The sequence below is a fragment of the Jatropha curcas genome, chromosome 5 (assembly GCF_041381405.1).
Source record: "Jatropha curcas cultivar XTBG-Jc1 chromosome 5, XTBG_Jcur_1.0, whole genome shotgun sequence".
NCBI classification, from domain to species: domain Eukaryota; kingdom Viridiplantae; phylum Streptophyta; class Magnoliopsida; order Malpighiales; family Euphorbiaceae; genus Jatropha; species Jatropha curcas.
In genome coordinates this window covers 22,998,266-23,020,138 of record NC_143155.1, presented here as the reverse complement: position 1 = coordinate 23,020,138, position 21,873 = coordinate 22,998,266, and the positions used below count along the sequence as shown (strand labels likewise).

The window sequence follows — 21,873 nt, the reverse complement described above, 5'->3', positions numbered from 1 at the left end:
TTCTTATTTTAACTGCACTTCGGAGTTTGGACCACGTCTGAAGAATTCAGAATAAAGGGATCAGAATCAGAAGGCAGAGCAACTGCTCCCGAGGAACATTGGTTGTATTGATATGAATGAATTATGAAATACAAATTGAAAATAAATATAAGATGGTAAAAGATAAGGAAAACTTAACTGGAAAACAAAGTCTGGAATGGTCAACTGCTCCCGAGGAACATGCCTGAACAGCTGTAGAAGCCGATCAACATATACCACTTTTTTCCAGGTCTAGAGATCAATTTCAAAAAAATAGTCATAGTAAAATTGCTGCAGGTATTGCCCCATTCACAATAAGAAATAGAATTAGACATACCACATTATCAACAAATAATTGCAGAGCAAATATCGTAGCCTTCAGGTGAAAAGAAGGATGAAGAACATATATAGCCTGCATGGGCAGATGAGGATTTCAAAGCTAAGTAGGAAGACAAATATTCCCTAATTAGATAAAAAGTACTGTTGCATACATGCAGGTTCCGCTGGTGTTTCCGACCAAGTATTTGTTGCAACCTTCTCATCCATCCCAGATCTGGTTGACTGTATATAACAGGAAAAAGTATATATAGAGAAGGCTTGTATATTTCAAGAAATGAGTTTCACATGATTGGTAATGTCAATAATTTTTTTCTAACTGATAAACTAATAGATCTGTCTAGATGCACAAGTACTGTTTCCATTCTTTGTTCAGATAAGCAAAACCATTTTAAGACCACTCTCCAATTATTGGACCATTATCCACTGGGTAAAATAGAAGTCATACATGAAATATAACAAAATTCTATCCAATAAAGCATTTTATAAAATAAAATGTGGAGAGTTCTATATATTACCCAGATAATCAAATATTCTGATTAATCTTTCAAGATGACAGAAAAGCGTGCCAAGCTTGTGATAACAATCAATTCCCACTTCTCACACAAAAGAAACTCGATAAGAATTTAATATACTATTAAAATCGTAAAGTTGAAGAACAACATAAGGTGAAGAATAATAGGGCTTGATATTTCATTATAGTCAGTTTAATAAAACCAATCAGCCTCTTTTCACATGTATTGGTTTTATCATGCATGAATATCATATAATCAAATATTCTGATTAATCTTTCAAGATGACAGAAAAGCGTGCCAAGCTTGTGATAACAATCAATTCCCACTTCTCACACAAAAGAAACTCGATAAGAATTTAATATACTATTAAAATCGTAAAGTTGAAGAACAACATAAGGTGAAGAATAATAGGGCTTGATATTTCATTATAGTCAGTTTAATAAAACCAATCAGCCTCTTTTCACATGTATTGGTTTTATCATGCATGAATATCATATAATCAAATATTCTGATTAATCTTTCAAGATGACAGAAAAGCGTGCCAAGCTTGTGATAACAATCAATTCCCACTTCTCACACAAAAGAAACTCGATAAGAATTTAATATACTATTAAAATCGTAAAGTTGAAGAACAACATAAGGTGAAGAATAATAGGGCTTGATATTTCATTATAGTCAGTTTAATAAAACCAATCAGCCTCTTTTCACATGTATTGGTTTTATCATGCATGAATATCATGGAAGAAGTGAGATGCAAACCATCCATTGACAAGATAAAATTTCAAGCAAAATTCAGCATGTAATTTTCAAATTCAACCATACAAAAAAACCTTACAGCTGTAAAGAGGCCGCTGAATGGAAATATACAATAGTGTAAGGCTTTTGTATCAACGGCTCAAATTCCTGAAAATTTAGTGGTAAAGATATAGTATAAGTAGAACCAACAACCAAAGGTATTAAGCATCAAGAAATTATCCAAAATAGAAACAAGAGCATCAGAAGACAGAAAAATAACTGAACTAACAGCTGCATATAGAGTCCATATTCCATCAGCAAAACCTAATAAAAGGAATGCAGGTGGGAAGCAGTAACCTAATTACCTTCACCACATAAAGCACAAACCGCTCTAGGTCAAGACACCGAAGCAAGAAATGTGCTCCGACAACAACCATTACAGGACGGCCCTCACTATCTACCCCACCACGATAACTGAAACAGAGAGATGATTGAACATAAATATAGGCGACAAAAGAGAATCCCAAAGACATGGTAAATATATGAACTTTGTACTACAAAGAAACTAGAATTTTACAAAAAGGTGATAGTGGCCAAAAATACACTTCACAGCCACTACAAACCAGTGTACACCAGCAGCCTCAAAGGAAAACTAAACTGTGTATGAGAACACAGAATTCTTCAATTAGTTAATTTTCAAGAGCAATAAAAAATTCAGTTATGAAGTAAGCACGCAATCAAAGAAGAGGTGCATGTGCTTACACAATTTTCATCTCTGCAATCTCAGAAAGATTAAGAGAATTTGCTTTAGCAAGGTATCTGGAGTGAAGAGAGTACTCTTCAGCAACAGATAATGGCGGACCACCAAGATCACCAAATCCAAGCATTTTAGCACAATTAAATCCACTCTGCGCTTGAGCAGTTTTTTCCCATTGCTCCTTGCGCCTCTGATCTGGATCCTTAATCAACGACATGAAAGCTGGATCCAGATATGAATCCAAGTACGACGAGTTTCTGTAAGGATAATACTCATCCACTCAGATAATTAGGTGAATATAACAATAGGCCAGTAAAAGTCTAATGATCATGAACCATAAGTCCACTAAATATATATGGACAAGGAAAATACAAGAGCAATAAAAAATGACTTGCACTCACCACAAACGCAACACTGCATATGACAATAATACAGAACTGCTCAGCATTTGGAAGCATTTCATGCTTATAAAGCAATTTTTCCAAGTTATACCTCTTATTAAGCAAAAATAAAGAATATTCATAAGTCATGAAAGCAGCTCCAACCCATATGAAAGAGGGAAATTATTTAGAACAGAAAAACCAGAGAAACAGGGACAGCTGGAATATAAGTTGATGTATCTTTTAAAGTCAAGAGAGAATTTCTTGCCCAGAGATCCTCTCAGCCATTTGCTCCACAGAATTCAAAAGTCAAAGGGGGGCAAGGAACTAAATCAAACATTATTACACCTTCATTCTTCACTATTCCACAGCTCCTTGCTTAGTGGTCCAATAGCAAATACTTTTGGCTTTAAAACGTCAATCTATTTTAAAAATGATAACTACACAGCAACTAAACTTAAGCAGTAAAAGAGCATAAAGTATAATAAGACCTTCAAAGTTATTGGGTAATGTCAGAACAAAGAGTTAATTTCTTGTAAATATCAAATAAACCATTCAGTTGCAATAACACATATCCTACATGTAATCAAATGCATAAAACCAAAGAATTCACTCATGAAAGGAGGAACATATGAATTTTGGCAATGTTAGGTAAAACAGAAGTTAATGACAGAAACCTAGAGCACTCCAATAAAGGTGCATGCCTCATTTTATTATACACACAAATACATATCATCGCAGAGAAGGAATTATACTTCTCACACCAAAAAATGCCAAAATTAAAAACACTAGCTTACTATATAGTTCACCTCCAATTTGGCGTATATTATCTGTAATTTAGAAATGAAAAACAAAACAAAAAATAAAATGTAGCAAACCAAACTGAAAAGCAACCATGACCAAAAACTATACAACAAAATGTCGATGATAATGTATTATTTTGAAGAATAATTAAGTTAAACTAACCTTCGTACCAAGCCAACATCACTGACAGGAAGGTCAACTTCAGCTTGGGGTGGTTTTGAAACAGTTTTCTTGGGTAAAGGCTTTATTCTGATTTTACGTTCATCTATTATTGTCTCGCCATTCTCATCACCAACATCAGCAGGAAGCTTTGAGATTGCCACCTCCTCCTCATGTTTGTCTCGAGGAAAGTAAAGTGGCAGCAATCTACATTGTAAAACAGCAAATGGAATATTCACTAAAATGTTCATGCTTCTATTAAAAGCATACCCATAATAAGAAAAATGAAAAATGCCATGTCACATTGAGGCATCATAACATTTTTTTTAAAGAAATTAGACATTTCACATCTTGAAGGCAACACAAATGAAATACCTCTTATATATTTCAGTATCAGTAGTTGTGGCTGTACAAAAGACAACAGCTGTGATTTTATCTTTTTGCTTCTCAAGAAAACGCCGAACTGTCCCTGAACAATAGAAAATTAAACTTTAATCTGATTTCGATAGAAAAAATGACATGATGGCACACAAAACTGATGCATGAGTTAGAGCACATAATGGGCAGGTCATTCGATAATTTCATCCAAAAAGTAACTAAAAATGGATGGGTAATTAACTTTCTAAGAAATGAGGACAGCACAAAAAGCATGTCCAGATGGAAACATTTGGGAATCTTACTTATTGCAACATGTGCAGCTGGTTCACGTGGATAGTTTTTGGTCTCCGTATATATACAGCCCATAGCAATGCTGCAAGTTTTGTATGTCAAGTGAAAATTAGTCCACATCCTAGGAGAAGCACAATAACAAACAGAATAAATAGAACAAATGGTGTTTCATGTGCTCCCAAACAACCTTTGAAGCCCATTTTCAATCATAAACTCAAGGCAAGACCGATAACAGTGACTCAAAGCATTCTCTGCAGCTGTATGATATTTCACTGCATACTTAGGACCGACTGTGTGTATAACTCTCCTGTCACAAAAATGAGGGGGGAAACAATTAAAGCCTTGCAGCACAATGTGGATACCTTGGAAAAAAAAAAAAAAAAAAAGAAGCACCAAATAGCCAGTATAAGTTAACAAAAATATAAGTATAGGTGAAAAGTGCAAATTTTGTGATACATTGCAAAACATTTACAATACCGCGTGGATTCTATAGCATAAAGAATCATTTTATTTCATGCAAGAATCACTCAAAGACACTCTTTCAAATGCTTGGATAACAATGATAATTTCATGGGATTTTTTGATAGGCTTGCTGGCTGTGGACTTTATATTTGCAAACAACAGACAAACGCTAATAAAAAGATAACACAGCCCTAGCAAAATCACAAGATAACAAGAAAAATACATGCAAATCATACTAACAAACATGAAATACTTTGGCATAAGAAGTAAGATGCATCATTAGAGTTTCTGATATAACATGCACATGGGAGAAAAATACAGGATATCTATTAGTTGTCATATGAGGCATACATGAACAGAATAAAAGACAACGCATAGAAATGCACTGGTATACAGACCTAGCAGGGAGGCCATACGCATTAGTAACTTTCGCCATCCCTGTTCGACATCCACCCTGTCAGAAAACAATTGTACTTCAAGTCATATCTTGCTTCACCTTGAGACATGCACATTAAATTTATCTACTGCAGATACTGTTGATTATGACTCTTTATCCAATGATTAGACATGTGATGTGTTTGATAAATAAATGTGCCAGCAACTAATGCCTTGAGGCAAAGCCTTATCAAACTTACAAATCAAACTAAAAAATTCAGATGATAGCCAAAAAATAAGCCATAGCATACCAGTGTAGCGCACTCTTCTGCAAGGCCAGGTCCAGCTGCTGCATGCAGACCAGGACTGCTGTGTGCTTCATCCAGGTTCTGCAAGCCACCAATTTAAATGCATATGAAGGGTGCTGGAAATGACTCATTTGTTCTAATTACTAGTGTTTACTTCAGAAAACTTAATAGAGAGTTGTATGGCGGACTTCCAGGTAGAGGCTCAAATCAACTTCTGCAAATTTAAACTTTCTGTGTGGCTTTTTCCATAAGTAAACAATTAATACTGTCAGTATTTTGAAACTTACCTCGTTTGTAGAATTCACAACAGCATCAACCTCAAGACTCCATGGGTTTCCCCTCCATAAATAAATTTTTGAGTTGATTTCATGATTGACAGGAAACCTTGATACCATTCCATAGCCACTACTTTCTCCCTCAGTAGAAGATGTTAAAGGATCAGGAAAATATGAATTGGTAAATGAAGGATCATCAATGTCATAAGCAAATGATGATCTATTCTCTGCATCACTCCACCGTGGAACTTGATCCAAAGTCACAACAGAATCCCCACTATCAGTGGGTGATCCACCTCGAGTTGGGGTGGCTGTAGCCCCACTCCAGTACATGTTCTGGAAATGTCAAATCTAAGTATCCTACTATTTGGGCAGCTTTAGCCAGCACGTGTAATGTCCAATAGTTTTACAACCAAAACATCAAAACGCAACCACTTGAATTTTGGAATGAAAAATCACACCCTGGGAAAAGAAAAAATAAATCAAGCTCAAACTAAAACTCATCATCTACACATGTACGATCACAGTTACTCAACAAACCATTATCAGCTCGAAATCAGAACAAATATTTACATACCATATACATAAGCAAGCATTACTCAATTTTCAATAATCTCTATTAATTTTGAAGAGAACTGACAGTAAGAATTTCAACCCAAACAAACAAAATTTTCATTCCTAATAAAACTCATATGACAACGACGCCCAAAAATCCTCAATTCTAATCCAATTCCACTGCAATTAAGTCAAATAAGAGCAAAAAAGCGACACGGAAAATGAAAATCCTATTTTCCTTTTCTTCACCTCCACTTTTCCTCAGTAACCAAACAGATAAAATCAATTTCTGAGGCTTCAAACCCTAATTTTGAGAATATAATGAAGAAAGTTTAATTGAAGAAGCATATAAATCTGAGAGTAGAGAGCCGTACCTGAAATTGGTGAACTTTGAATGATTGAAAAATGGAATTTTATATTTTTTTAATATTCGGTTTGTGAGAAGTTTCATCGCTGGCTCGATCAGCTCGCAATTGGCGAAGCTCACAGTCATTTGGTTTGGCCAGAATTGGAAATGGCATCAAAATCTTATTTGCAATTGTCCTTTTGCGCACCGATTCACCAAAATATCAAAATAATCCCTTTAGTTTTCTCTTTATTCCATTAAGACCTTTTTTTTTGTTTTTTTTTAGAAGAAATGTAGGATTACGGATTGTAATTTGTAGGGAATACCTTATATATACCTTACCTCTTATCTTCAATATAAATTTAAAATTTGAAATTTTAAAATATTTAGAATTTTAATTTAGTATGGCAGAATATCCCTTTGAAGATATTTTTAATATATTTTTATTAATTTGCTTACAATTAAATAAATCAATATAGATGTGGACCTGCCTTTTTCTTCAAACCTATTTAAGATGGAATATTCTATGATCAATTTCTGATCTACTTAAGTGGAGACAAATTGTTAGATGTTTTCTGAAAAAAGTAGAAGGTTTTGGCTTCCAAATTGCAAACCATTTTTACCAACAACAACTATCTTTTCTTTCCTTTTTCCTTTTGGTTTTATGATAATGGCGATAAAATTATATCGCTGTTTAAAATAAAAGATTCATATAATTGATCGATAATAAAATTAAATTGATATTTAAAAATAAAAATTCATATGACTGACTCTAAAGCTTAATTGTTGTTGTTGACGTTGTATACTTATAATAAAATGATTTGATTGCAATTTCTTTTTCTTATTTGGTTTAAGGTTGAAAATACTATCACATGTCCATGATATAATTGTTTGGCTTGATTAGATTAATTTAATATTAATTATAAAATAAAAAATAGAATAATTTATAAGTTAAAAATCATAGTTAAGATACCCTCATTTAACAAATCCTTATAATAATGTCAACTAATTCTTATTTTTAATAAATCCTTTGACTTCGTGTTTCATTAATATATCATTTTTAGTAATTATATTAAATTAAATTACTTCTAATTACATGTTAACTAAATAATTGAACTATTTAATAAAAATTACTTTGAGTAGTTTTGACAAACACTTTCAATTACTTATTTTTAAATTGGTTTAAAAGTTAAAAATTAAAAATATCTAGCCACGCTAATCATATGTGAGATTTATGAATTTCATATAATCTATGCATTATGCAATCATCGAATTTCACATTCCATTATTTAATTAGAAAACATAATTTTTTTAGTTTTAAAGTATTTTTTTTTAAAACAAAAATAAATGGTTTAAATCTCATAATTTATGAAAGAATTCCACCTCTTCAGGTTTCTGCAGCCATATTACTCTAATTTGCATATATAATTTCAATTAAGACCAAATCACATAGGATTTTGCTCTCTATTAGGTTGAATAAATAAACTAGTGATCAGCTGTAAGGAAAAGTAATCACTAAAACAGTTTCAATCTTTGATTCCAGCCTTCTGTTTCAGCATGGAAATGAACTTTTCTTTTTCTTCCGGCGACATTCCCTCTGCAGAACAATCTCCGACACCCCATTCTGCTCCACGAACACAGTACTTGTCAAGTATTTCTTGACGATTCCTGCAGAAAACTTGATAATATTAATGTATGTAAAGATGACAACTTGATAATATTATTAGTTTTAAACTAACTACTAAATAATCACTTTTCTTTGTTCTGCTTGGATCGCTCTAGTAGCTTCTTAAGTATGGGAGATGATTTGAATCGTTCATCATTTTCTGCATACTTCTTCTGGTTTTCTTCTGCAGGAGATAATGACAGTTGATAAATACCAGGCAAAGCATGAAATAAACTTGGAAAGAATGGTACTGGTATATAAAATGAACAAACCATTGAACCGGCTAAGGAAGTCGATTTGAGGAAGTTGGGGACCAGGGACCGATTCTAACCCAGAAAATCCTGACATAAATCCAGCTCTAGCTGCAATGTAAAACCCATAAAAAGCAACCAACTTATTATGTACAATCCTTGTTCGCCATTGTTTCATTATGCTCAATAAATTGCTAATGATGAACTACTTGAGTTAATAGCAAATTTATTAATAGAGAAATTAAGCAGAAACACATACGGAAGAGAAGAAATTAAATTACCTGGAGTTGCAGAGAGAAGCAAAGCAAGAGAAGCAGCCAAAGGAAGAGACTTGTGAATGGTGACTTTGACTTGTTGGTAATTAGATGGTAAACAACAAGAAGCAGATGAAGAAGAAGAAGAAGAAACTGTGGGTTTGGTATTGAATTTGAAGCCAATTTTGGGAGATGAAATGTGAGAGAGAGTGTTCATTATTCTCCCCAAGCTGCGAAAGTAAGATAACAAGAGCAACAAACGGCTGATATTAATCAACCAAAGTTCAATAAGCAGGCTTTCGTGTCAGTCAATTATTGGTTCCGCGGTTTGGGCAGGGATATTTAACATTTTTATAATTTTATTTTAAAATCATTTATTCAAAATTTTTACGGAAAAGTAAATTGATAAAAAAAATAAAAAATTCTCAAATTCTCAAAGGATATAATAATAATATTTAACATATGTTTTTCCTTCTTCTCTTCCTTATTGATCTCCTTACACAGTTTCTCTTAATCATCAAACCTCAACAACATCCACGTAACTCTCTTGTCTTTCTGTTAGTCTCTTTTGCTCTCTCTTTTGAAATTAATTGGGTGATATAAAACTTCAAGTAATTTGGGCTTTTTTTTGGGCTTTTTCGAGTACAATGTCCTATTTGCCCTAAATTGACCCGTTGAAGAAAAAAGATAAATCGATCCATCATTAAAGGCCCATTACCAAATTGCCTAAGATCCGTTTCTGTTTCTTTGAGTTTGTTCTTTTTTGGGTGGGAGAGATCCACTAATGAAGGCCCATACAAAATTTTTGCTCCTTTTTTTTTTTTTTTTTTAAAGATTTGTGTATTATTTCTATTATTTTTGTCTGTTTGCTAATGATTCATTTGTCCTTAAGAATTTGAATGATATTTTATTGTGAATATGGTTGACTTTTTTTTTCCCATTATTTTTTCAGTTTTTATGAATTTGTTTACAGCATATGGACGAGGAAGGAAAGAAGGTAGATAAAAGCCAAACGGTGCGTCTTGTGCTAACTATTTTCTTGGAGTATCTCACTCAAGCTATAAATATGCACCTAAGGTCAGATTGGGGTGCCCAACGGGGTTAAAGACATTTTTGAGTACAATTGGTACAACTCTGAAAAGTTGAGGCCAGTCAAATTTAGCTGTCAAAATATCATATTATTTGGTAATAAAACTTTTATTTTAATATTTAAAATTTGAGGAAATGGATTATAATTTTTTTCAATGTTTGAAACATTAATTAAATAATTGTATATAAGTACTAAAATAAACAATTTTGCCGAATAAGTTAAAATAAAATTTTAAATTAACAAATAATGTTAAAATTTTTGCCCCTACAATTAAATATAAAAATCATATTATGCCCTCGGTTTACAGAATATAAAAATCATAAATCTGAGACTGGTGCAAATATGGGTTTGTCAATAATAAAATGAGGGCTGATAGGTCATTGCGGGTTTGGAAATACTGGTGGTACCGATGATGTTGGAGTTTGTCAAGAATTTAATGCAAGTGTTGTTTGGTGGAGAGACAACGATTAAATGTGCTAGAACCAACCAAGGGGAGTGATGGAGATGACTCCAAAAGGGCAAGAGCTGGATGATCTGTCACCGTTAAAGGTTGGAAAAAAAAAAAAAAGATTAGAATAAAGGTACGTGATTAGACATTTGCAAAATATAGGTCGGCACGGTTAAGATAAGAAAGTGCAGAAAGAAACTTCATATTTAGTTTTTTTTTTTTAAATATATTCCGATATCTATCAATACTCTATATATAAAAGTAAAAATTATGGAAATAATAAAATTATTTATAATAATTTTAGTGAAATTTAAAAATCATAGATAATAATTTGAGTTTACTAATGACATGAATTTTTTTAAATTCATTTGAAGTTTTTATAGGTGAAAATAATACTACGGGCTATAAAATATGGGATAACTCTTCCCTTTACTCACCAAATTGATGAAAACACATGTGGTCGAGAGGACTCGAACTCGAGACTTCTCACTCCTCATTAAGTAATAACATAAATTTTTAATAATTGATAAATTATGATAAAAGATTATTAATCAATTGACTTTTTCAATAATTTTTTATTAATTGATCTAAAAAATTTACATGTGGTTAAATCTTGGTTACATTCGACTATTTCTCAATTTCATATTGAATTAATTATTAAATTAATCAATAATTATATTTATCTTTAACGGTATCCATGAGTATTTGTTTAAATTTTATTTTTTATAATATATGTAATTATTTATTTTATTGCAATACTGGAGTATGTCCCTAACTTTTTTTTTAACATTCGTCTAAATTAAATTATTATATCAAACAATGTAAATATTTCAAATATATAAGGAAAAATCATGAAAAAATAATTTAAGAATTTTTAATAAGAAATCAAAATAAATTTACTTTCTAAAAAATGTAATGTGGATGGATATTTAATATAGCACATGATATTTTCTTTTAAAATAACATTTTTAATAAATATATATGATAAAGAGACATTTGAAAATTTTTTATTTTATTTTATAAATTTATTTTTTAAATATTTGATTCTATTTTTATTATAATTTAAAATATTTTATTTATGAGAGAGATAAAAAAAGTAGATTTTTTCTAACAAATTTTCAAATAGAATATACATGATCTTTCAAAATCTTAAATTTTTACTTTTAATATTTATTTTTAAATAAAATGAATATATGTGTGTGTAGAACAATTAAAAATTTTAATTTTAAAATATATGTAATATTTTATTTTTATATTTATGTATCTATATATATTGAAACATATTTATTAGATAATATTAAAGTTATAATAAATTTTAAACACACGACAATATAAATTAAGCTGAAATGTGTGTGTATATATACACTCCTGTTTTATTAATTACTCGTTATATTCACATTAATTTTATATAAAATATTTTAACATTATAAAATCTAAATAATATAAAATAAAAATTACAATCAATATTTAATATTAAAAATAAAAATAAGTATAAATAATAAGTAAAAATGATATAAAAAATTGAATAAATATGAATAACAAGTATAGTAAAAACTAGTTAATATTAAACGTCACATTCAATAAAGAATCAAAGTGAAAAATTATTGATAGTATATTAATTATTAAATAATTTAGAAATTAATTATACTTTCAGAGAAAAATGACTATAATTTTAGATATATAAGATATTATTAGTGTTTGGTTAAAGAAAAGGTATAAGTTTTCTTTTTTCTTTTTTCTATACCACAGATACATTCAAGTGGCATTCTGATGTCTTTTTAAGCGTGTACTGAACAAATATTGAAATCCACCAGTGCCATTAATAGCCTGCAGAGCTTCAGTAAGACTCTCGTCCATGCCTTTTACTTTTTCTTTCTTCTTTAAATAATTGCTTTCTCGTGCGGGAGGTGTCATTTGTCATCACCCATCTAAATGATTTTTTTTCTCAGAGAAATCGCATTTTCAAACCCTCTAAACTTTTTTCTATTTTTACTAATATGAGTCCCTGCATATTAATCTTCCAATGTCTGTAAGGGTCAATAATTAATATGGGTGCCGTACTAATTAATTGAAGAAGACGACGACATATTATTCATGCAATTGGAAAGTGAAAGAAATATTTGCTGATTCTAATTTTAAATAGATTTAAATCATATTTAAATAAAATTTAATATGTACATCAAAATATAATTTATTGGTAAATACATATACAGTCTGACAATAAAAGTTCAGATTTCAATTCTCTTTTTCCAAGCAACTAAAAATAAATAACATAAAGATTCAACATAACATAGTGATTTATTTAGTAATACTAATTACCGGAGAAAACTCAGTTCATGAACCCTAATACATTTACTTCCATTTCTCAATTAGTTCCTTGATCACAATTTCATTGCTACCACCATCACCGACAGCCTTCCTTGCCTCCACCCTAATGTGTTCAGCTCTCAATTTCAACTCTTCACTTGTCATCATTTCTTTAATTCTTTCCCCAAGTTCTTCCCCTTTCACTACCATCTCTGCAGCCCATCCCCAAGTTCTTGTCCACAAACCAAACCCACCCCTGTCGATTGCCTCTGCATTTACCTTCTGATCTCCTTTTGGAGGCCATGCAAGCAAGCGCACGCCATGCCATATAGCCTCAAGCACTGAGTTCCACCCACAATGACTTACAAATCCACCTACTGCTTCGTGACCAAGAATCTCTCCTTGGTTAACCCATTCTTTAACTACTAACCCTTTTCTTTCTAGCTTCTCCATTAAATCATTTCCAAGAACCTCATTCAAGCTCTCTGTATCTTCTTTATCAAGTTCTTTATCTTTTACTACCCAAAGAAACGGATACGCACTCGTTATTAATCCGTTTCCTATCTCTTTTATCTGCTTTCTTGACATGGCTGCTTTGCTGCCAAAATTCATATACACTACTGACCTTGGAGATTGATTGTCAAGCCATTTCATTATTTTGTTTTCTTCTTGAAGATGTTTCTCAAAATCACATGGCATAAGTACAATAGGATATATAGGCGGCACCCCATCAACTACTTTACCGCTATTAAGAGCAGTTAATGACTCTGATTCTAACGTTTCAAGGGTTGGAATAAAAATGCCGCTCAACTTAGGGATCTTCTTACTATCTTCCATGAAAATGGAGTAGAAGATGCTTTTCGGTTCGAGAAGTAAAGGAGGGACTGTCGATTTAGCCATTGGCCAAACGCCTGGAATTTCAATAACATCATTATTATCATTAGATCTAGTGGAAGAAGAAGTCATGTATGCACTAAAATAAGCGAAAAGACAGAACATTCTTGCACAAGAAGGGAATTGAACATAGACAGGAAGATTTAAATTTTCAGTAATTTCAATGACGGAGGGAAATAAGGTTACGTCAGAGACAAGAGCAGAAGGAAATGGAGATAATGACAAGAGAAGTGGCAAGAGAAGATGACGAACTGAACGACGAGCAGTTTCCCATTGGAGAAGAAAAGGGTCGTCAATATTAGAATTGACATTATTGGGATCATGAGGAAGAAGATGAAGTTGTTTTTCTTTGACTTGAGGAAAAGCTGATAGGAACTTAGAGATGAGTTGAGACTCGGCGAGTGTGAGAATAGGATGGCAAGTGATTAGAGTTATTTGACAGTTATGGTGAAGAAGTAACGCAGCTACGCGAAGTAAAGGTGTAAGATGACCTGCACCAGAGCTGGTCAGGAGAACTACTTGAGGAAGACGATGGGTACCGTTAGAACTTGACATGTCTACCCAACTATGGAAATTACTATTGAGTAGTAATGGAAAAGCTTTCGTTCGGATATAGAACAAGGTTGTCTATAGATTATATATAGACACATATGAGGTGAGGTGATATCATGCAAGTAATAATGGAAATTACACATTTGGCATACAAAAATTGTTATCTATGTTTTTTCTCGGGAAATAAGAACAAATTGGAGATAATAAATGATAATTAGATATTGGTTTCATATATGTATGGATCCCAATGTAGAGTATAAATAAAAATTTTCCATTACGATACAGAAAATATAAATAATTATTTCCCTTCACCAACTGCATATAATTAGTGCCCATATTGTTATTTTTATTTTAAGTAGTACAAACAAGTATATTTTTGTTTTTGCATTATAATATATATATATACACATATATATATATATAAATACAATTATGGGCATAGCCGGTGTGTCATGGTGCAATCAGTGCTCCATTGTCATTTCATTGGGAGGCTAAAGTTCTTTAAGATAAAAAGACGATAGTATTAATTGTCTACTCTTTTTTTCTCTTTTTCTTTTTTTTTTTTTTAACATGCTGGAATAATGTGGTAAGGTAAAGATTTAAGGAAATAATAAATCTTTAATCCCGAGTTATAGTTAAATTAACATATTAACTCTCTTTAAAAAAAATAATTAACAAATGGACTTCTATTGCTAAAATTAACTGTTAGGTTTTTAAATTATGGAACACTTTAATCAAAATGATTTTGATTCTATTGGCACAACATTATTTCAAAATACAGTACTACCTCTGTTTCATAATATTTGTTATCACATTTGAAATTTCATGTGTTTAAAAAAACTATTAAATTTCTATAGGTTAAAATACCCTATATTAACTTTAATTTAATATTATTTCTCTAAAAAAATTATTAAATTAAAATAATAATTATTGGTATATACAACGGATAAATATGAAAAAAGATTTATTACTTATTAAAACCATAAATGTGATAAATATTTTAAAATAAACTATTTTTTTAAAATGTAATAAATAAAATTAAACCACAAGTGATAGGATGAAAATAAATAACGTCACGTTAAAAAACTAGTGAAAAAAAAAAAAGAAACAAAGAAAATTAATTAACACGGGACGGGCATGCACCATTTATAAAGTGCTGCCCTGCTCGTCAACGGGTAAAAACTGAATAATGGCCACACAAGTCCACAACAAACACAAACCTACCTCCTTTTATTAATATGCCAAATGATAAAAAAAAAAAAAAAAAAAAAAAGAAAAGTAAAAAAAAAAATATTTTGATCCTTGCCATAATTTTAGTCGATTTTTAAAATTTAGTACTTGATATCTTGTGTTTTATTTTTCCACAATAATTACAATCTCTATATAATTTGTGTTTTATTTTTTAAATGTGTGTTGATATATTTTTCATAAACACTCTTCAGCGTTTGAACCTTTTAAAAAAATAATTATTTAATTTTCCTACCTAATATTAAAAATTAAAAATTATTCAAATTCATTAAAAATTAAATTATTCAAATAGTCAAGTTAACAAAATTAGAACTTAATTAAAGCTACATATTCTTCCATTTCTCAATAACTTCAATTACAGCATTCTTAGAATTACCACCATCATCAACAGCTTTCCTTGCCTCTTCCCTAATTTCTAAAGCTTTCAATTTCAAATCTTCATTTCCCATCATTTCTTTATTCTCTCTGCAATCTCCTCTCCTTTCACCAATCCATCCCCAACTTCTTGTCCCTAACCCCAATCCACTCTTCTCCACCACCTCTGTATTCACCTTCTGATCTCCACTTGATAACCATGCCAGAAGCCTCACCCCATGCCATGCTGCCTCCACCCACAATGGCTCAAAAACCCACCTATTGCTTTATGCCCAAGAATCTCCCCTTGTTTGACCCATTCTTTAACTACTTATCCTTTCTTCTTAAGCTTCTCCATTCAATCATTTCCAACTACTTTACTCAAACTCTCTACATCTTCTTTATCAACTTCTTTATCCTTCACTACCCACTTGCTATTAATCCATTCCCTATTTCTGTTACTTGCACCCTTGACATTACTGCTTTGCTACCAAAATTGACATACACAACTGATTCTTGTAATTGATCATCAAGCCATTTGATTATTAGCGAACTCTCAATTCCACTTAGAAATCGCATGGTGCAAGTCCTATAGTAAAAACTGGAGGCAACCCAGTTACTACTTTCCCACTCTTAAGTGCACTTAGTGTGTCTAATTCTAATATTTCAAATGTGTTATTAAAATTCCACTCGATTTTGTAATGTTCTGTGCACCTTCCATGAAAATTGAAGCAAAGATGCTATCTGGGGCTAGAAGTAAAGAAGGAATGACTGATTTCGGCATTGATAAAGCACCTGGAATTTCAATAATACCACCTGTTTGTGAAAAGTCAACAGTAGCAGTAGCAGTAGCTATGGGATAGTATGCAAAGAGAGAACATTTTTGCACTATAAGTGAAGAGAACGTGAAGAGGGAGATTCAAGTTTTGAGTAACTGGAACAGCGGAGGAAATTAAAGTCATGTCGGAGAGAAGAAGAGAGGGAGATGGAGACAATGAGGACAGGAGTGAGGGGAGAAGATGAAGAACTGATTGACAAGCAGCTTCCCAATGGAAAGAAAAAGTTTCGTTGGAGGTGGAGTGATTAGGATCAGGAGGAGGAAGATGAAGTTGTTTGTTTTGAACTTGAGGAAAAGCTGAGAAGAAACGGGAGATAAGTTCAGACTCTGCGATTGTGAGGATTGGGTGGCAGATTATAAGAGTAACATGACAGTGATGGTGAATAAGAGAGATAGGGAGTCGAAGGAAAGGTGTAAGATGGCCAACACCAGAGTTGGCGAGCAGAGCTACATGATGACTGATAGTCTACAACTGGACCGAAAGATGGATGAGATATCAGATAATGGATAAGTTGAAAAACAAACATAAAAAAACCCATTTTTTCCAACTAAGAAATACAAAATATTTGTAAAATGAATTACTATCATACTTCTCAGCTCCACTAAAATTTTTAGATAAAGGGGGCCCGTACAACAAGTTTTAATAGAAAAAATTTTCAAAATAAGGATCAATAAAAAATTTGAGAAAATTATTTTCAAGTCCCTGAAGCTTTACAAAATTTATTAGTTCATTTTTATCGTTCTTATTATTCTGTAGTTTCTGACGGATGTTTAAAGTAATATTTTTTCTGTTACGGAGAAACGGAAATACCTTTATGGGACCAATAAACAAATTAAAAACAATAAGAACAGTCAACGACCATGGAAATATTTAAATAGAAAAAACTTTTCAGGAACCCAAACCCATCTGTCGTCTCTAGTCGTAAGCCACCGCCATCTTCAACACAAGTACTTGTACAGAACTCAAACTGGAAACATAAATGATTAGATACGTTAACCTATTATTTCGATTTCGATCAGCATAGAAGCAAAGAAATTAAATCTATCAGGAAAAGCAAACACTAAAGTAACGGTAAAATCTGGCTACAAACACCAACTACCACATGGCAATTTTCTCCTACCAAGCATTATGAGGAGATAAAAACACTAAGCAAAAAACTCAACCAAACGAAATTGATAATTCAACCACTTAACTAAATTACCGTCTAACTTTGTAAAAGTTAAGATTTCATCCTTCAAGCATAGCCTTGGCAGCATCAATCAGCATTGGCCTAAAGTCATCAGATGCCCGACCGAGCACAGTGTAACCTTCCTTGTCTTCCACATCTACATCTGCCCCATGTCTTATAAGAAGGAAAGCGACCTGCCAGGCAAACACAAACCAATACAGTTAATTAAATCACCATTTTCATAGCAAGTCAACATTGGTAACATTTTTTACATGTTTATCATAGTTTGACCTTTGTTCAGATAAACATAATCGATATATGCACATTGAATTATAAAATCAAATCTATAAATCAATTGGCCAAGTTAAGTTCAACCTTAGTTTGCAATTAAAAGAAAACACACAAGATTGTTCCCAACCATTTCAATTAAATTTCTCGTCTCTTTATTCTCTCTCTTGGGTATAAGGAACGACTCTCAAACCCATGAACTGCATTTAGAATTTCTCTAGGCGTGCCGAGCTTACTCCATTAATTGGGATGGCAACAAGTCAAACATTGACAAGTTTTGATACATTTACACACAATATATGCATGGAAGAAAACAGTGTCTATTCTACCCAGAAAATATCTATAAGCAGCTATATGAGGCAGGTGAGGTGGTTATCCAATGTAGCAGGGAAAATCCATCCCATAACCCAGCCCTTTTCTGTACATAATGGCTAGGATGGACGACAGAACCATTCTTATATCTAGGAACAAAATTGTTCACTTGAAGCTTAGAAAGCTTAAAATGGCGACAGCGAATATGAAATATAGATCAACTAATGTTTCTTCTCACCAATTTAATTCTCAAAACTATCAACTTTTATTTTCAAATTTACCAATATAGTAAAATCTAATACGAAACAGAGCAGTAATATAAAATGAAGACATGAACAAAATGGAAGTGTAGTATTCCCAATCTAAACTATGGAAGCCAAAAGAGACATGTACAAATCAAAAAGAGGTGAATTCAGAGGCATAATTCAGTTGAGAGCCATGGAGGGTTGCTGTATGGATGTTCAACTAGAAAATGAGCATCTCTTTCCAAAGCAATTCTGAGCAAACTTGCCTCTTTGTTATGGCAAATTACTGCATTCATGAGAGGAGTTTCACCAGCTTTATCAGTAGCATCAACATCCGCTCCTTCCTCAATTAGAAGTTCACATAATTCGGAGTTCCCAGTGCTAGCTGCCCGATGCAATGGGGTACAACCAACCTGAATAATAGTTTCATAACATAGTGATATAATTGCATATTTCAAAAGAAAGCGTGTGGCTTTGAACCAACTTAGCAACAATACAAAACGCATGGGAATGGGATGTAAGATTGAAAACAAAATTACTAATATAAGATAAAGTACAGTTGAGCGAATCACAAGCCTTGTCCTTCAGATTAATCTTTGCACCATGTGATATGAGGAGTTCAGCAATCTTCAACTGTCCCTTGCTTGCAGCATAATGAAGAGCAGTACGACCCCCGTCATTTTTCAAATTAATATCAGCTCCTACATAAACATTTCAAGGTTAATTAATTATATTTCGAACATCAGTGAATAGCTGCATGACCAAAAGAGCGATTGGCATCAAATCAGATATGTCATAAATCTTCTTGCATTCTATGAAATTTCAACAGCAAAACAGTTACCAAACAAATAGAGATTTTCAGTAAAAGCTTTCAATATATAAAATGCAATGAAACACATTTGGAATATCAGTAAATAGCTGCATTACTAAAAGAGGATGACATCAAATCAGATATGTAAGAAATCTTATCTTGCTTTCTGCGGAATTTCAAAGGCAAAACAGTTACCAAACGAATACAGATGTTTAGTAGAAAGCATCCAATGCAATGAAACACGTAACTTTACCAATCAAATCTAATAAAATCCTTCCTTAACAAGAGGTACAATTTAAATCATAGATGAAGCACTCCAGAATAAAGGAATGATCAATAATGACACCACTTTCACTGGAAGTCTCATCAAAATGGTTATTTAATTAGGACCTCAAAATTAAACAGCTCCAATTGCTGCAATTAACAGTACTAAAGCCTCAATTGTACATACAACATAATTCAAGTGTTAAATGGTTATTGGATAGTGAAGCAAATTGTTTGTGTAAAAGAATTCCACAAAATTATGCACAAGTCATTTAGAAGTTCATGTTTTCATCATTTCATGTTTGGCATGAATGAAACTACTTATTTCACTCCCGTGCATTCAATTTTATGGAACCGAATTCTATCATTTGTAAATGAATTCAACCTTCAAAGTAATTTGTACCAACCGAATAACAGAGAAAAATTAACTAAATTATATACCTCTATTTAAAAGAATCTCCACAATTTCCAGATTCCCAATGCTGGCTGCAGAGTGAAGAGGAGCCCAACCTTCCTCATCCTTGTTGTTCACTACCCTTTTCGATTCATCCGCATCAGATAGTATTTTCACCACCTAATTCCATTAACACAACCAAATGCAGATTAAAATATAAACGAAAAGGAATTAACTAAAAAATAAAAGTTAAGCGAGTGTTGATATTCATATACCTCGGGGTGACCGGAAGAAGCGGCGACGTGAAGGAGGGAGCGGCCGTCGTCGTTTAGTAGAGAGAGCGCGTTGGAGAGATGTTTCGGTGAAAGAGCTTTGAATGTGGAAGCATCACCTGACTCGGCGGCCTTGAAGAGGTCTTTGTCTTTAATTTGGTGTTGTGGTTGCTTAGCGGTATCAATCTCCATCTCAATCGTCAATTTTTTGGTAGTAGGGCTTAAGGGTCTTGGAGCTTCTCGGGTTACAGACACGCAAGTTCCAGAATAACAGGGAAGGAGAGGGTCTATAATTTTATACTATTTCGCATTTTTTAAAAGAAAAAATTATTGGGAAAAATTTGAACACAATCTAACGAATCCAAATTCCAAATAAATGTTTGAATTCCATTTTTTTTTCCCTGTTACGGTACAAAATATATTATATAAATAAAATTACAAGAAAATTTATAACTATAAATTAAAATTTAAAAATATAGAAATTTATAATAATACAATAATATAAGCATATTAAAATTATTTAGTTCTTATATAGCTTTATTCCTGGATCCACTAAATCCCAGAGAAGACTAGCTAAAAAAAATAGATTCCGAAAGCAAAGTTCAACTTCTGTAAATGCATTTTGCTGAAAGGATAAAAAGAATTTTACGCTCTATTTGAATGGATTACATCTCGTGATTATAAAAAAAAAAAAAAAACTAGTTAAACCCAATCAAACAGAAATTATAAATACAAATAAAATATTAAATAAAACATTTAATGTCATGTAAACAGGGTGCCCCAAAGGGGTGACCTGAGAACACAGAGTGCATTAGCCATGAGCCAAAGATAGGCAAGCCAATCCACCTGTGTTCTCAGGTGCCACACCTTTGGGGTGATACCAACTGTTATATGAATGATAATAGGATTAGGATCCCATACCAATATACCATACATAAAAAAGGTAATCATCTTTATAGAACCGAAGTAAACAAATGTCATGTCATGTCATTATGTGGACATCCTGATGACACCACTATAAAATGTTGTCATCTTCACCATTTTTAACAACCTTGTTTAACCTTAGTTTGATTTAACAGATAATTAATCTGATTTTTTAAATATGAGGTATATGCCTTCTAATAGCATTCAGGTGATCAGTACACAATAGATACGAAATCGATTTCATTCTAGGGTTTATGGTTATTCGCTGATTTTTTTAAATGATTTGCTGTTTCAATCACTCATCAGCTAATTAATATTTTAAAAAATATATTTCTCTTGACAAATTATATTTATAATGTTTTAAAAAAGAAAACTACACATTTATGAAAGCAATTAGTAAAAATATTAATAATAATGATAATCAAGAATCGTATTTTCGCACACTAAAACATAGTTTAATGATAAGTGCATATTCATTTTTCTCAATATTAAAAAAAAAAAATCACGTTCTCACGTGTTTATTTCGATCAGATAAAATCTAATTGGTTTAAAAAGCGGGAAAATCTTTTAAAGAAAGGAAAAATTACATTTGTATTCC

At 32.1% G+C, this 21,873-nt stretch overlaps 4 protein-coding genes across 7 annotated transcripts in view; all 4 read right to left on the bottom strand.

The window, feature by feature from the left end:
• The window catches only part of LOC105630514 (appr-1-p processing enzyme family protein), a 7,380-nt gene extending 499 nt beyond the window's left edge, over window positions 1-6,881 (bottom strand). Inside the window, exons 1-14 of one of the 3 annotated variants that reach the window (XM_089721744.1) lie at window positions 6,723-6,881; window positions 5,806-6,255; window positions 5,522-5,599; window positions 5,234-5,289; window positions 4,561-4,680; window positions 4,385-4,455; window positions 4,080-4,173; window positions 3,708-3,911; window positions 2,367-2,618; window positions 1,970-2,078; window positions 1,705-1,772; window positions 510-579; window positions 356-430; window positions 179-270 (exon numbers count right to left, since the gene is read on the bottom strand). In XM_089721744.1, the coding sequence (XP_089577870.1) occupies window positions 179-270; window positions 356-430; window positions 510-579; window positions 1,705-1,772; window positions 1,970-2,078; window positions 2,367-2,618; window positions 3,708-3,911; window positions 4,080-4,173; window positions 4,385-4,455; window positions 4,561-4,680; window positions 5,234-5,289; window positions 5,522-5,599; window positions 5,806-6,126 (1,610 nt within the window). In that variant the 5' untranslated portion in view covers window positions 6,127-6,255; window positions 6,723-6,881. The other 2 variants (XM_089721745.1, XM_089721746.1) reach the window with 2 other exon arrangements.
• Window positions 6,882-8,042: 1,161 nt separating this feature from the next.
• LOC105630515 (uncharacterized) lies at window positions 8,043-9,123 on the bottom strand. The gene is made up of 4 exons (XM_012212350.4): window positions 8,893-9,123; window positions 8,633-8,722; window positions 8,448-8,544; window positions 8,043-8,362 (listed from the first exon to the last, which is right to left on the bottom strand). The coding sequence occupies exons 1-4, from the start codon at window positions 9,080-9,082 to the stop codon at window positions 8,221-8,223; spliced, it is 519 nt and encodes a 172-aa protein (XP_012067740.1). The 5' UTR covers window positions 9,083-9,123; the 3' UTR covers window positions 8,043-8,220.
• Window positions 9,124-12,578: 3,455 nt separating this feature from the next.
• Window positions 12,579-14,374, bottom strand: LOC119371210 (UDP-glycosyltransferase 708G1-like). The gene has a single exon (XM_037640940.2). The coding sequence runs from the start codon at window positions 14,157-14,159 to the stop codon at window positions 12,756-12,758; it is 1,404 nt and encodes a 467-aa protein (XP_037496868.1). The 5' UTR covers window positions 14,160-14,374; the 3' UTR covers window positions 12,579-12,755.
• Window positions 14,375-15,645: 1,271 nt separating this feature from the next.
• On the bottom strand, window positions 15,646-20,697 carry LOC105630516 (Ankyrin repeat family protein). 2 transcript variants are annotated; one of them, XM_012212353.4, is made up of 6 exons: window positions 20,355-20,697; window positions 20,127-20,259; window positions 19,187-19,311; window positions 18,877-19,023; window positions 17,791-17,959; window positions 15,646-17,564 (listed from the first exon to the last, which is right to left on the bottom strand). In XM_012212353.4, the coding sequence occupies exons 1-5, from the start codon at window positions 20,541-20,543 to the stop codon at window positions 17,825-17,827; spliced, it is 729 nt and encodes a 242-aa protein (XP_012067743.1). In that variant the 5' UTR covers window positions 20,544-20,697; the 3' UTR covers window positions 15,646-17,564; window positions 17,791-17,824. The 2 variants fall into 2 exon arrangements, with proteins under 2 accessions (XP_012067743.1, XP_012067742.1); XM_012212352.4 differs by having other exon boundaries at window positions 17,799-17,959; window positions 20,355-20,696.
• Between the last annotated feature and the right edge of the window lie 1,176 nt (window positions 20,698-21,873).

Bases quoted from the DNA above. Each gene is read 5' to 3' on its own strand.
- LOC105630515 (XM_012212350.4), bottom strand. From the start codon at position 9,082: ATGAACACTCTCTCTCACATTTCATCTCCCAAAATTGGCTTCAAATTC. The intron at 8,723-8,892 runs GTAATTTAATTT...TTTACATTGCAG, and splicing joins GCTTCTCTCTGCAACTCCAG to CTAGAGCTGGATTTATGTCA. The intron at 8,363-8,447 runs GTGATTATTTAG...AGTTTTCTGCAG, and splicing joins TCCAAGCAGAACAAAGAAAA to GAATCGTCAAGAAATACTTG.
- LOC119371210 (XM_037640940.2), bottom strand. From the start codon at position 14,159: ATGTCAAGTTCTAACGGTACCCATCGTCTTCCTCAAGTAGTTCTCCTG.
- LOC105630516 (XM_012212353.4), bottom strand. From the start codon at position 20,543: ATGGAGATTGATACCGCTAAGCAACCACAACACCAAATTAAAGACAAA. The intron at 19,024-19,186 runs GCTTGTGATTCG...ACTATTATTCAG, and splicing joins AGATTAATCTGAAGGACAAG to GTTGGTTGTACCCCATTGCA. The intron at 17,960-18,876 runs GCAAGTTTGCTC...TTTGCCTGGCAG, and splicing joins TAATTTGCCATAACAAAGAG to GTCGCTTTCCTTCTTATAAG.